General features: G+C 45.4%; 1 protein-coding gene across 3 annotated transcripts in view; it reads left to right on the forward strand.

Annotated features, from left to right (window-relative positions):
• Positions 1-14,293, forward strand: part of prkn (parkin RBR E3 ubiquitin protein ligase) — a 1,436,175-nt gene that overhangs the window by 823,458 nt on the left and 598,424 nt on the right. For all 3 annotated transcript variants that reach the window (XM_078556736.1, XM_078556737.1, XM_078556738.1), the window contains exon 6: positions 10,229-10,344. In XM_078556736.1, coding sequence (XP_078412862.1) covers positions 10,229-10,344 — 116 coding nt within the window. The remainder of the gene's footprint in view (positions 1-10,228; positions 10,345-14,293) is intronic.

Consider the following 14,293-nt stretch of genomic DNA (forward strand, 5'->3'; position numbering starts at 1 on the left):
TACACACCACACCCAACCAGCCTATATTTGCAAAACTGAAAACATAGTGTCTGACATTAGATGTGATTCTGCGATTGGACAATATTTGCTAAATAATCCTCAGTGTGCTAACAATTATGCTGACAACCAATTTAAGATTTTCAGTCGGGCCCACAGTATGGTACATTTGCGTGTACAGGAAGCTACATATATTAATACACAAGGCCCTGTTCCATGCAGACAGGAAGAACATGTACACACATTGTACCTGTTTCAGCTAAACAAAATAAGTGACAGTCATTCGCTGGTTCATTCCTCAAGGCAATGCCTTGACCAATCAGAGTCAAGCTGCCTGGTTTAAATTTCAAACAATGCTTGGCAATTAACTGTCAGTCACCATCAACTGGTTCCATGGAAATGGCTCTACCAATCAAGGTCCACTTGCCAACCAATCAGCAGTCTCTTCTCATACAGTATAAATTTGTTGTTTTCCCTTACATTGTCTTCTTGCAAATTGTCATGATATATGCAAGATGAAATTCTTCGGCAAAATGTCTCTTTTTTCAGCAATAGCTATTTTTTTTTTAACTCTGGTCACTTAGGTAATATAACAAATGCCAACCTGCATGCAGCAATGTTCTACAAACAATAAAATAACCTTTCTTTCTGTCTCTTTTTTTCTCTCTTAATCCAACCTATTATTAATCCCTATCTTTAGTTCATGCCCCGTACCTGATTGACATTGATTTCACCCATTCCAATCTACACTTCCTTCTCAGTCTTTCTGCTGTTAATTTCACAATGTTTCAATCAAATTGGTTAAGGAGATATGCAGTTGCTTTCCATTTTCACTCAACCCTCAGTTGTCTGGTTTCTCTCATTGAGACATTGGGAGGAATTTTCCCAGGCATTTAGAGACAGGTTGGAGGCGGTGGGGAGTGGGGGTGCGATGTGGGGGTGGGGTTGTGGTGTTGGTGGGGGAGAGGGGCAGGTAAGCAAACTTAGGATAAAATGCTTTGGGCCAGTTTGCCAATGAGCCCCTGCCTCAGGTGGCTTTTCCTAGGAGTGGGCTGGGTCCAATACCAATACCAACAACCTGTGGGTCCATGGTGGGAAGCTAATTAAGGTGGCTAAGAAATCAATCTATAGCAGTTTTTCTGAGCACAAGGCAGTTTTGCCAGCATCACACACGTGCTCCCCGAACTCTCTCCCCCACCCCCCCACCCCCACTGACCCCTGCCCACCCTCCCCCCCCAACTATTGCTCCAACAATTCAGAGGAGGTGACTGCATAGCAGAAAGTACAGCTGCGGAGGATTTCAAGTCTTTTTAATGTTTACTGGCAAGAAATGTCAAGGCTGATGCATTCCCATGTCAGAGGATTGCCACGTGATGATCTCCTGGAAACTGATGTCTCCAATAGTGCTGGGAAAGATGAAATGCCAGCTGCTCCTCCGATAATGTTGGCACCTCCAGTTTGCCCCTGCCACTCCTGCTACTTGCCCCTCAGCAAAGGTCTCACTGGTGACATTATGAAGGTTGCTGGTCACCCTAACAATGGGCCATGCTGTATCCACCCCCTTCCTGGAACTAGTACACTGTACCTAATTGGGCAGTGCTCCTAGGAGCGAATTTTTAATTTGCCGGCCCATATAATATCACACCTGATGTCCCACTGCTGTTGTGAACAAGGTTGGGACCTGAGAAAGGTCCCAATGTCCAGAAATCTTTAAATTCCAGAAGATTCAGTCCATTATCAGTCGGTACTTTCAGCAATTCACAGTTGCAAAGATGAGCATTATTCAGAAACAAAAACTAAAATTGATGGAAAAACTCAGCAGGTCTGACAGCATCTGCGGAGAGGAAGATGCAGTTAACGTTTCGAGTCCATATGACTCTTCATCAGAACTTCTGATGAAGAGTCATACAGACTCGAAACGTTAACTCTGTCTTCCTCTCCACACATCCTTTCAGACCTGCTGAGATTTTCCAGCAACTTTTGTTTTTCTTTCAGATTTCCAGCATCCGCAGTATTTTGCTTTTATCTGAGCATGATTCAGCTTTGTTTAAGTTGCAGCGCTCTCACCTCTGAGTTAGAAAACTGTGTGTTAAAGCTCCACTCTAGAGACTTCATTACATAATCTAGGTTGACCATAATGTAAGTAATCCAGTGCAGTACTGAGGGAATGCTGCACTATTGGATTTATCATCTTTCAGTTGAGGTATTAAACCAAGACTCATCTGCCTTCCTTATTTGAAGAAGAGCAGGGGGATTTTCCTACTCTTGTGGCCAACATTTATTTCTTCATTGACAATATAATCTGGTTACCATCTCACTGGTGTTTGTGTGATCCTGTTGCATGCAAAACAAGTTCTGCATTCCTCTACATTCGACGTAATAGTCGATTACCTTACAGCAGTGAATACACTTTAAAAGCACATCAAAGAACTTTCTGACACCTTGAGTTCATAAAACACATAACATAAATGCGTAGTGCTTTCTTTTTATTGTTCCACAAATTCACTTTATTATTATGATTAATAGTAAACATAACAAGAGAATGAATGCAGAACAGCCATTCCTTTACCATTTCTCTAATTCTATAATTACCTTTGGAAGGTAGATGGGCCAGGATCATATTGCCTTGTGAACAGCTCGAGTTTGTTTTCCATCTGGTTGAGTTGACAGTTGTGAAAAATCTATTCTCAGCAATCCTCCTTTATGGGTTGATTCAAATGGGTTAACACCACTTTAAATAGTGGAAAGAGGAATTGAATATGAATAGATAAAGCACTTGTACACACAGAGTAATTTGCAGAATGTTTGAAACCCTGATATTGTTGCTATTTGATTAAATGTACACCACTATTGTGAATCTTAAGTTTGGTGCACTTTCCAGTGACTTGATCTCACTCCTGCTTAGTGCATGCATAATTGAAATAAACAAGGACTTGGGTAAATGTGTCTGGGGTTTTCAACACACATTTGCATTAAACTATCCTAGAACTGACAGTATATTTACTCAATCAGTTTTCATCAGAAGATAACAAGAATATTCTCAGGGGTGAGAGGTTAGGTGACGCTATAAGGTTGCAAAGGTTTAATTAGGCTGATATTTTGAATTCAATTAATTAACCAGTGACCTTTCTGTACTCCTATTTAGAGGATCCATCAAAAAATCATTTTGGTTACACTCTGGAGAGAAGCTGACTGAACAGTCAGGTTTAACTGCATCTCAGTCCAGCTCCTCCGACGTTGAATGCAGTCTGTGCCCATGCATAGTGATAAGGCTCAGGATAAGGCCTTATTCTGGAGTGCTCCATTAAGTTACTGGACTCTAAACTCTTAGAATCTTCTTGTTCTGACTTCAAACACTGAAATAAAGCAAGCTATCTCATTCACCTTTTTGTAACATTTTAAATAAGTGTATTATTACATGTTATATTAAAATCTGTAATTACTAAAATCTAAAGACACTCGACTGCTAGGAATACAAAAGCAAAATACTGAAAATGCTGGAAATCGGAAATAAAAACAGAAAATGCTGGAAACATTCAATAAGCCAGGTAGCATCTGTAGAAAGAGAGTTAATGGGCAGAATCGTCCCAGGTTTGCACTAAGTGCGGAAGTGGGCGGGTAAAATGACGTTTTAACCGCCAGCTGCAATGGCGGCTTTTCACGCTGTACCATCCCAAATCTGCCACATTAATTATGCATTCCCGTGAAACATGCCGTTTCAATGGCAGCTGGGTTCCCATTCACCTGCCACACCATCACCTGGCCGCTTCATCATGCTGGGCACCATGTTTAAAGTCCAACCGCTGACACAACTCTCAGTGCTTCCAGCCCACGGCTGCTGCAAAGAAGACATGGCCTGAAAAGCAAAAAGACGGCAGCCCCCAGGTCCAATGACACAGCCCTCACATGCCTTTTGGATGGAGTGGAGGCTCGCCCTGATGTCCTCTACCCCCGCTCTGGCCACAGGATGGGCAGCAACCTCACTAATCTGGCTTGGGAGGCGGTGGCAATGGCTGTCAGTGCCAATGCCCTGCAAAAGAGGACAGCCATCCAGTGCCACTTCAGGATGAATGATCTCCTCCATTCCAAGGTAATTCACTATTCTCATCACTCTCAACTCACACACTCTCAAGCATCACACATCCACAAGGATCTCACACCTCAAGTGACAACACCACTAACTCTCACACACACCCTCACATCCCCATCAGGCTCATACTCTCTTGAGCTCACGTCCTCATCCTGTCCATGTCTCTGCTCACCACACAAACATTCCACGCAGTGCCATGTGTCCTGCTCACACTCTCTCCATCTGTTTTCATGCAGGAGAAGCTGGTTCACATCAGCAGAAAGAGGTCCCAGACCGGGGGTGGAGTGGCCCACATTAAGCCCCTCACTCATTTTGAGGAATGTGCCATCGCCCTGACTGGTGAGGACATGGACCATGCCTGCAGTGATGGTGAGGTCAGCGGTGAACACCCTTGTGAGGATCCGGCACCACATCATCCCTCTCTCAATGTAACTGTGAGCGCTCTCTCTCCTGCTTTTGACTCTGCTGCCATGCACTAATCATCTCTACTTTGGTTCTCAGTGAGCTCTGCCAAGCGATCAACACCCTCAGCCAGCCAGTCCCTCAGCTCCATCTACATCCTCACCTCCAGCTAAGAGGACACCTCCTCCATTGAAGAGCTGGAAATAAGCAGCCTGGAAGACCCCTCACAGCGCTCACCCACACGCTGCACCACCGCGGAGACACACACCTCGGTGGGACCTAGATCTGAAACAGGCTCAGGTTCACAATCTGGTGGTCACCACATGAACACATGTCCAAGGCAGCAGGAGGCATGTTCAGCTGAGCTCCCCGGCACTCGGAGGTTGCTGGGGAAGAGGCATCTATGAGGTATGAGTCAGATGGTGAGCCTCTGAATTCAGCCTTCCAACTCATTCGGGAGAGTCAACAGAAGATGTGGGAGAATCACACTGAGCTGTTGGAAACCCTTAACAGAGTGGCATGCAAGTCGGAGGAGTGCGTCTGCCTGCTGTCTGATGAAGTGGTGCCCACATGTGCGGGTATGGAGGTCTCCATGGGGAGGAAAGCGGATGCCATGGAGATTCTGGTCCAGCAGAACACAGATGCGTGCAGACCAGCACTCCATCACGGTAACCATGGGTGAGTTCCTGCAGTGGCAACACGAGAGAGAAATGAGGCACCTCGACGTCCCTCCAGATGTTCCTACCCCTCAAGGATTGAGGCCAGGCCCTCAGGCACCCAAAAGGAGGAGGAGCAGCAGCTGGACACCCCTGGGTCATCCACTCAGGAATCTCAGAGGCTGTCCTCTCCCTTCTGAGTCCCCTTTGCCTGTGACCCCCTCAACCTCATCCTCTGTCACAGCAGAGGGAGCAGCTGGCCAATGAGTGATTCTGGAGGGAGAATTGTGTGTGTGTGTGGCAGGGCCTTTTGGACCCTTGTGGAAGTATTCTCCTACACATGCAGAGCCTTCACGTGTCATATTCACCTCAAAGTCCTGAGCATTTTGAATGCTGCCTGCTGGGATTTGCTTTCAGTTGTCCATCTGAGCTGACCTGCATCTCCACCCACCCACTGATCATACTCCCATGCAGCACCTCATCTCGCCCACCAAGACTGTCGTTTCACTTTCGATTTGGACAGCATAGTCTGGATTTGGTTTTTCGTGCGCTCCCCTGTCTTTTCCCCTCCCCCAGTCACCTATTTCCTTTCCCCCAAAACAGTTGACCCCCATGGCATCACCTTTCACCTCCCCTCTGTGACCCAAAAGCCACAACCCTTTTCCTTTGGGAATGTCCAGGTGCCCTTCCTTCCCAAAAATCCCACTCCCATCCACATTCATCTCCCGACCTCCTCCTTCCCACCACAATGGCCATGTCTGCCTCCGAGTCCCCATCAAACCCTCACCACCCCTTCTATTGCTACCATCGAACCCTCACCCACCCTACCACCTCACTTTGCCCTCTGTCATTCTCACCATTTCCTCATACCACGCCCACCCTCAGTTTGCCCCCAGGAGGCAGTCATGGACCCATCAGACCCTTCCCTTGCATGCTTACCTGGTCATCCCCCTCTCCAGAGCCCTTCCCCCCAGAACCCCTTCCCCCTTCTGGACCCCTCCCCCCGCTGGAACCCCCTCTGGAATCCTTCCTCTTGGAACCCCTTGCCCATTTTGGACCCCTTTCCCACCACACCCCCCCCGGAGCTTCTAGCATCCCCCCCCCCCCCCCCCCCCCCACCCCCCAACTTAGTCCTCCCAGCCCACCCCCCAGGCTCCCCTATGCTGCACTTAGCACCCCTCCCCCTCCCTAACTCCCTCAGACATCCTCACTTCTTCCTCCAGCTTTACTTCTTCCTCCTTCCTGACTCCTTCCTCTGCCCTTACTTTTCCCTCCACCCTTACTCCCTCCCCTCTCTCAACTCTTTCCCCCACCCACCCTGGATTCTCTCCCCTCTACGTTGCTCTTCCTCCCCCCAGACTCCCATCCCTCTTCGCACTCCTTCCTCCTCCTGGACTCCTTCCTTTCTTCACACTCCTTACCCCCTCTGAACTTCTTCCCTTACACCTTCCGTTCCCCCCCCACCACCCCCCCACTTACCCCTACCTCCCCAGTTGCCACCTTCTCATCTGTTACCCGCTCCTCCTCCCCGTACTCCCTCCCCACTCCCAACCTCACCCCACGGACACCTTCATTCCTCTACCCAACCTCAACCCCCCAACATCTTCATTTCCCCCCCTCCCAACCTCACCCCACTGACACCTTCATTCCCCCCTCCCAACCTCACCACCTCCCAACACCTCTTCCTCTCCCATTCGATCCTGGACCTTCCTCTCCCAACCCATTGACCATCATCCATCATGAGCATCAGTGGTGACTTTCTAACATCAGTGAGCTGCTTCGCAGCAGAGCCATGTCCATGAGAAGCCACCCAGCATGCAATGTATGTTCCTCCAGGATCCTGTTGCTGTCAGATTCCAGCATCTTCTGCTCCTCAGATGTACGTGATGTGAGCAAGGCCCTGGCGGTAAGTCCTGACCTCTGCACGTCACAGTTGTCAAGATGTGTCCTGCATAAGTGTGTTTTCCCACTGACGTGGGCGGATGATCCAGTGTTGGGCCTGAGTCTGGTGGGCTGGCCTTATAATGATATGCGGAAGTATTACAATGAGGTTTTCGATGTCCGGCGGCAGGGAACGCGGCCCACAATTGAAGGCCTTGAACGGACAATTGCAAACTGGTTTCACGAAGTCATGAAACCAATTTTTGGCCTTCTCACCATATTGTCCACTCATGCCATCAAACACGCGTGATGCCAGTGGGCACGGAAAATCCCAGCCAATGTTTCAGATCGGTGACCCTTCATCAGAAAGGTCTGATGAATGTTCTGATGAAGTGTCATTAAACTGAAACATTAACTGTTTCTCTCCACAGATGCTGCCTGACAGACTGCTAGGAATACCTTGGATCATGTTGAAAATCAGCCATTGATGTTGAAATTTGTTAAGAATGGGTACGCACTCCCTCTGGCTGTTGTAACTTTTGATTATAGCCTTTGAATGGTTAATCATTAGTGTTATTTCTATGTGAATTCACACTTATCCCTTGATTAGTAAATACTTTGCCACTATGACAGGAAAATAGTGTGTTTTTTTAAAATTCCTGTCTATTTTTAAATTGACAATTTATTTTCACAGTTTAAAATGCAAAGAAAATAAGACTTGCATTTATATAGCACCTTTCACAGCCTCAAGGTATCCCAAAGCATTTACAGGTAATTAAATACTTTTCCTGAAGTGCAGTTGTGTTCAATTGTTGCATAGTTTGGTGTTTGATTATGGGCAGGATTTTGAGGTAGTCAGGTGGGCACAGTGGGCACACTGGGAAACAGTCCGCTGCCTGCGATCAGCCCCTGACCCCGATTTCACACTGGCGGGCCAATTAAGTCCAATGGCGACCCAGCAGCCAGTTTAATAATGGCCCAGGTATGCAGTCGATGGCACCCTGGACACAGGGGAACCCAGCAATCGCTGTAAAGCCTCTGGCTCACTCAGCCTGGCTGGCCTCATCTGTACGGTAAAGAATAAAGGTCAGTACCTGCCTGAACAGAGCTTCCGTAAAGCTTGATGTAACTTTTTTTTAATTCATTCACGGGATGTGGGATTCGCTGGCTGAGCCAATATTTATTGCCCATCCCTAATTGCCCTTGAGAAGGTGGTGATGAGCTGCCTTCATGAACTGCTGCAGTCCATGTGATGTAGATACACTCACAGTGCTGTTAGGAAGGGAGTCCCAGGATTTTGACCCAGCGACAGTGAAGGAACAGCGATATATTTCCAAGTCAGGATGGTGACTAACTTGGAGGGGAACTCCCAGGTGGTGGTGTTCCCATCTATCTGCTGCCTTTGTCCTTCTAGATGGCAGTGGTTGTGAATTTAGAAGGTGCTGTCTAAGGAGTCTTGGTGAGTTCCTGCAGCACATCTTGTAGATGGTACACACTGCTGCTACTGTGCGTCTGTGGTGGAGGGAGTTAATGTTTGTGGATGTGGTGCCAATCAGGTGGGCTGCTTTGTCCTGGATGGTGTCAAGCTTCTTGAGTGTCGTGGGAGCTGCACTCATCCAGGCAAGTAGGGAGGATTCCATCACACTCCTGACTTGTGCCTCATAGATGGTGGACAGGCTTTGGGGAGTCAGGAGGTGAGTTACTAGTCACACTATTCCTAGCCTCTGACCTGCTCTTGTAGCTACAGTATTTATATGGCTAGTCCAGTTCAGTTTCTGGTCAATGGTGACCCCCAGGATATTAATAGTGGGGGATTCAGTGATGGTAATGCCATTGAACATCAAGGTTCAATGGTTGGATTCTCTCTTGTTGGAGATGTTCATTGCCTGACACTTGTGTGGTGCGAATGTTACTTGGCACTTGTCAGCCCAAGCCTGGATATTGTCCAGGTCTTGCTGCATTTGGACATGAACCGCTTCAGTACCTGAGGAGTCGCGAATGATTGTGCTAAACATTGCGCAATCATCAGCGAACATCCCCACTTCTCACCTTATGATGGAAGGAAGGTCATTGATGAAGCAGCTAAAGATGGTTGGGCCTAGGACACTACCCTCAGGAACTTCTACAGTGATGTCCTGGAGCTAAGATGACTGACCTCCAACAGCCACAACCATCTTCCTTTGTGCTAGGTATGACTTGGACCAGCGGAGAGTTTTCCCCCTGATTCCCATTGACTCCAGTTTTGTTAGGGCTCCTTGATGTCACACTCAGTCAAATGTGGCCTTGATGTCAAGGGCAGTCACTATCACCTCACCTCAAGAATCAATTATTTGGATGACCTAACTTGATGACAGCCAGCACTGTGATCTGGAAGGAATGCTTGGCTGTTTACAAAATAGCATTGGGTGGGGGAGGGAGGAGGTGATGGTGGAAAAAGGGGCTTTTGCATTGGGAGGAGGTGGTGGAAAAAGTGACTTTCACATGCGATTTTAGATGGGTGCACCAGTGGAACCTAAGAGAAGCTCGCAATAAACAAGGCATCCTGGGTAGCATATTGTACAGCTGGTGGTGCAATGCCGTCATTACCTTCTTCCTCCTCAACTTCCTTATCCTGCTGTTTGTTTTCCTCCTCTGAATCCTCCGAAGGGGCTCTATTCTCTGTGCCTTGTACCTCCAGCAGGTCCACACCTCTCTGTCTGGCCATGTTGCACAGAGTGCAGCATCCATGGCCATCCTGGAGACACTGGTTGATCTGTACTGAAGGGCACGTCCAGATCTGTCTAGGCACCTGAAGCGCACCTTCAGAATGCCAATGGCTTGTTCAATAATTCATCTGATGGTGATGAAAATGCACCATAACCAATTTTAATCCCAAGGTACCTTCTTCAGAGAGATTAGGAGGGAGAAGAAAAGGAAAATTCAAGTGGAAATCAATTAATTAAGTGGTCAGTATAAGTCAGCTATTTATGATTTGGTTAAGAAACCACATGTGGTGTATATATCATCATTCTGATATATTTAATGCAATTGGTAAACTCAGTTGCTGATCACATTCAATGTTACCAAATTAGTACCATGGAACATATACAAACGGAAATTATAAAATGACTGATGGATTCCAATCTCTTAGTTTTAGTCAAATAGGAGTAAGATATATGTTATTAGTTATAATGTGCCCCTAACCTGTGTTTATATTTTACAGGAGTTTTACTTCAAATGTGGAAAACATCCAACCTCTGAGAGTGACACCTCAGTGATTTTGAACTTAATTACTCCAAACAGGCAAAACATCCCATGTATAACCTGTACTGACACTGTGTAAGTATAATGTTTACCTACCTGCTTTCTTGATGATGGAAGGGTTTTGATAGAGTAAATGAGGAAAAACTGTTTCCACTGGAAGGAGAGTCAGTAACCCAAGAACCCAGATTTAAGATAATTGGCAAAAGAACCAGAGGCAAGATAAGGTGACTATTTTTTATACAGCCAGATGTTATGATCTAGAATGCAATAGTAACTTCTAAAAAGAAAGTATAGATATCAAAAGGAAAAAAATGCAGGACTATGGGGAAAAAGCAGTAGGCTGGATTAATTGAATAACTCTATCAAAGGACCTACACTGGGGCGATGGGCTAAATGACCTCCTATTCTGTATGATCCTATATTAACTAATTAACATTGAAAGGGGCAATGGAAAATGGAACAAAGCGTTGTTTTATATTTTAAATGTGTAAAATTGTGCCCACATTCCATCATGTAGGTTTGCGGTAGGATCTAAATTTACCCAGTGCTAACATTGCTCATCTTAATGACCACAACATTTAAAAAAAAGACAAAACTATACCTCAAAGAATTTTATTCTTTATTTTCTATACTTTCAAAGGAAGACTCCCTCGGCTGACCTTATAACAATTTTGTTGGCCTTGAAGAGAATGTGTTTCGGTGTGGATTTATGCCCAAAACAAAATAATAGCAACCCCCTTCCTAAATCTGTGTACAAATGCTTCTGTTTTCAGTCTTTTCTGCATGTTCCTCCATGCCTCAGTCCCTGGATGCTGATCTTGATGCGTTGTAGTGATTTTGTTGCAATTACAGCCAGTAGTTAAAATAAAATTCTGACTAATAAAAGTAAGCAGTGGCTCCTAAAATAACTGCAAATATTTGACTTTGAACAACTTCCATTTATATATTTAGATATATTGTGTAATAAAACCTCCCAAGGCGCTTCACAGGAGCATTATAAAACAAATTGTGACACCAAGCCACATTTTACCATTGCCAGGGTTTTACCAGTCCCCAGAAGGCAGGCTGGTAGGGAGTCCAGTAAAATCACAAGGATCTAGGTCAGATTGGCTGACATTTTCCCACCACTGGGGCATTTTACCGTCGGCAGGACAGGATGCAGAGAGGTTGCCTGCCTCAGGGTGGTGGGTAGCTGATTTACATAAGTAAAGGATCATTTAATGTTGCCACCGGCATTTTGCCGATGGCAGGACACCCACGAGACAACTGTGGGGAGGCTGCCAGCTAAATTGAGACAGCCTCCCAGTGCAGCCCAGGAGGGAAGGTCTCATGAGCCAAAGAAGAGGCCATGGACAGAAAAGGAAGCATCCATGGCCCCGACTACCTCCCTGAAGGAGTTTGTCCTCTGACACTTGACACAGTGACTTTGATTTTTAAAAATTATCTAGCACAGCTCCAGAGGTCTCCTGCATTCCTCAGCTGTGGCGACCTCTCCAGGTGGCGCTGCTGAGGCTTTAGAGCTGCTAGCCCTGCTTTTTGGCCGGCAGCATCAGGGGCATCCTTAATTGGAAGGCGTGCTGCTCACAGCTATGGTAAAGTTGTCAAGCAGGTCCCACTGCTGAGTGGGGACTCAGGGCCTGCTTTTCACCCTGACATCAGGGCCCTGTTGCCCCTTGTCAAATTCAGCCCATTAGGTCAGATGGTAAAAGTCTTAACCAAAGAACTAGGTTTTAAAGAGTATCCTTAATGAATAAAGTGAGGTAGAGAGGCAGAGAAGTGTAGGGAGGGTATACCAGGACTTAGGGCCTAAGCAACTGAAGGTGCAGCTGCCAGTGGTGGAGCGAATAAAATCTGGGATGCACAAGAGACCGAAATTCGAGGAACAAATATCTTGGAAGGTTATGGGGTTGGAGGAGATTACAGAGATAGTGGTTTAAGATTTGTCTGATGTCGTCACTGAAGATTAACAGCAATTAATGACTGATCCGGATTGCTTCACTCTTGAATAGTTGCTGTGCTTGCCAATGGCATCTCCTATAGGATTTTTTTAACTGTTTTGTTTTACTTCTATTATTTGATCAAAAAGAGTACAGTTTTTCCTGTAATATTTGCTTTCAATAAATTGTTTTTAATGTTCAAAATGAGAACTTGAAGTGGCTGATGGATAACATAAGTTCAAAAACCTTTGCACCTTGGTTCTTGCTCTTACTTTAGGCTGTAATTTTTTCTGCCTACTGTCTCATTTTTCAGCGTGAACATGGCAGTAGCACTAGCAAAATGAATATTGAAATTTACAATATGCCAGGTCATCCACAAAGATTCACCCCATGTATACAGCTGTGCTGTTGGCAAAAGGCAAGGGCCTGATAAATATATTTAAATGCTATCCAGACCCAATGCTGCTCCTGCTACTTCCTCAACCTAACAGATTATGGGGAATTTACAGGCTGCCAGACAGCCATTTCCAGCACTTTTTAAAGGGGCCACAACCTGCTCAGAATCACTGCAAAAATGTGTCAGTTGCAATGTTTTACTTTGGTTTATGGTTTTCAACCAAAATCTTTTTTTGCATTTCCAATCAAACCACTTCAGAGTTATATAGTTGATCCAAAAATGTGACACCAGGGATTAAGGTTTAACGGACAGGAAGTATGATCAGGCAAAGAAATTGTCAGAAGTTTTGTAAGTATAATAGATATAAACATCATGTCACAGCCATGGTAAATTTCAGGCTTATATCCTGCACGTCTGCTCCTGTGCACCTCTCCTTGATTTACCACCCTCATTAACATTAAAATAACATCTAGTTTCTTCAACTAAAGTTTTCCTCCATTCTGAGAGTAATGCTTTAGTTTTGTAAGGACAATGTAGTTTGTATGTAAGTTTATAGGTGCTGTATGTCAGTAGGTTGCAGAGGAACCACTGTGCTTTGCTTCAGTTACTACCTGCAGTTACTCATTTCAGGTAATAATTGCAATCTGATCTGATTAAGGCTCTTTAGTTTCCTGTTCTGGATATTTGTTGTTTCAACAAAATGGACATGACTCCCTGAAGAACGACAGGCATGACTTACATGGTAAATCATGGTCCTTTGTGTTATCCTAATATTCTACATTTGTGCATATTTCTCAACCAAAAGCTTTTGTTGCACTTCCAACCAAATACTGAATACACCATTTACACTGTCAGTGACAGGCTTGCTGCCTTCACTGTGGTTTTGTCATCTGCCTGGCCACCCCATATATGTCAATTCTGTGCTCCATTACTGAGGCTATACAGGCCTGGAGGGTTTAAATTGAGAAATGTGCATTGTGCTGTTGCCTAGCATAATTCCATTTTGACAAAGTAACACATAAAAGGCTAGGTACCAAAATTGAGGCTCATGGACATGAAGAGTCAGTATCAGCTTAGATTTTAAGAGAGCAACGAGTCATGGTATATGATTGTTTTTCTGAATGGAGGATGGTAGACATTGGAATTCTCCAAAGATCCATGCCGGACCATTGCTTGGATTTTGGAATACAGAGTAATATTTCAAATTTTGCTGATGATACCAAATTTGGAGGTGTGGCAAATAGTGAGGGTGCATAGATCTTGCAGGATATACTGAGAGAGTAGCTGACAAAGCATATGGGAACTTGGGCTTCATAAACAGAAGCAAAAGCAGGGAAGTTATGCTAAACCTTTATAATCTGCTTCGGCCACAACTAAAGTATTGCCTCTAGTTCTGGTCACTACATTTTAGGAAGGATGCTTTGCTAACTAATTTCTCAGTATTTCCTGCTATCTTCAAAGATCTGTGCACATGAATCCCCAGTCTCTCTGTCTCTGCACATTCCTTCGAACTGTGCCATTATGTGTAATGTGCACATCCCTCTCCCTTCTGCCAACATGCATCACCTTACACTCCTTTGTATCTTATTCCATCTGCCACTTGTCTGCCCATTCTGCTAGCCTATCTGTGTCCTGTTGAAATCAATTGATATCACCCTATTTGCCACACCTCCACTCTTGGTATCATCAG

The sequence above is a fragment of the Cetorhinus maximus genome, chromosome 14 (assembly GCF_964194155.1).
Source record: "Cetorhinus maximus chromosome 14, sCetMax3.hap1.1, whole genome shotgun sequence".
Classification (NCBI taxonomy): Eukaryota; Metazoa; Chordata; class Chondrichthyes; order Lamniformes; family Cetorhinidae; genus Cetorhinus; species Cetorhinus maximus.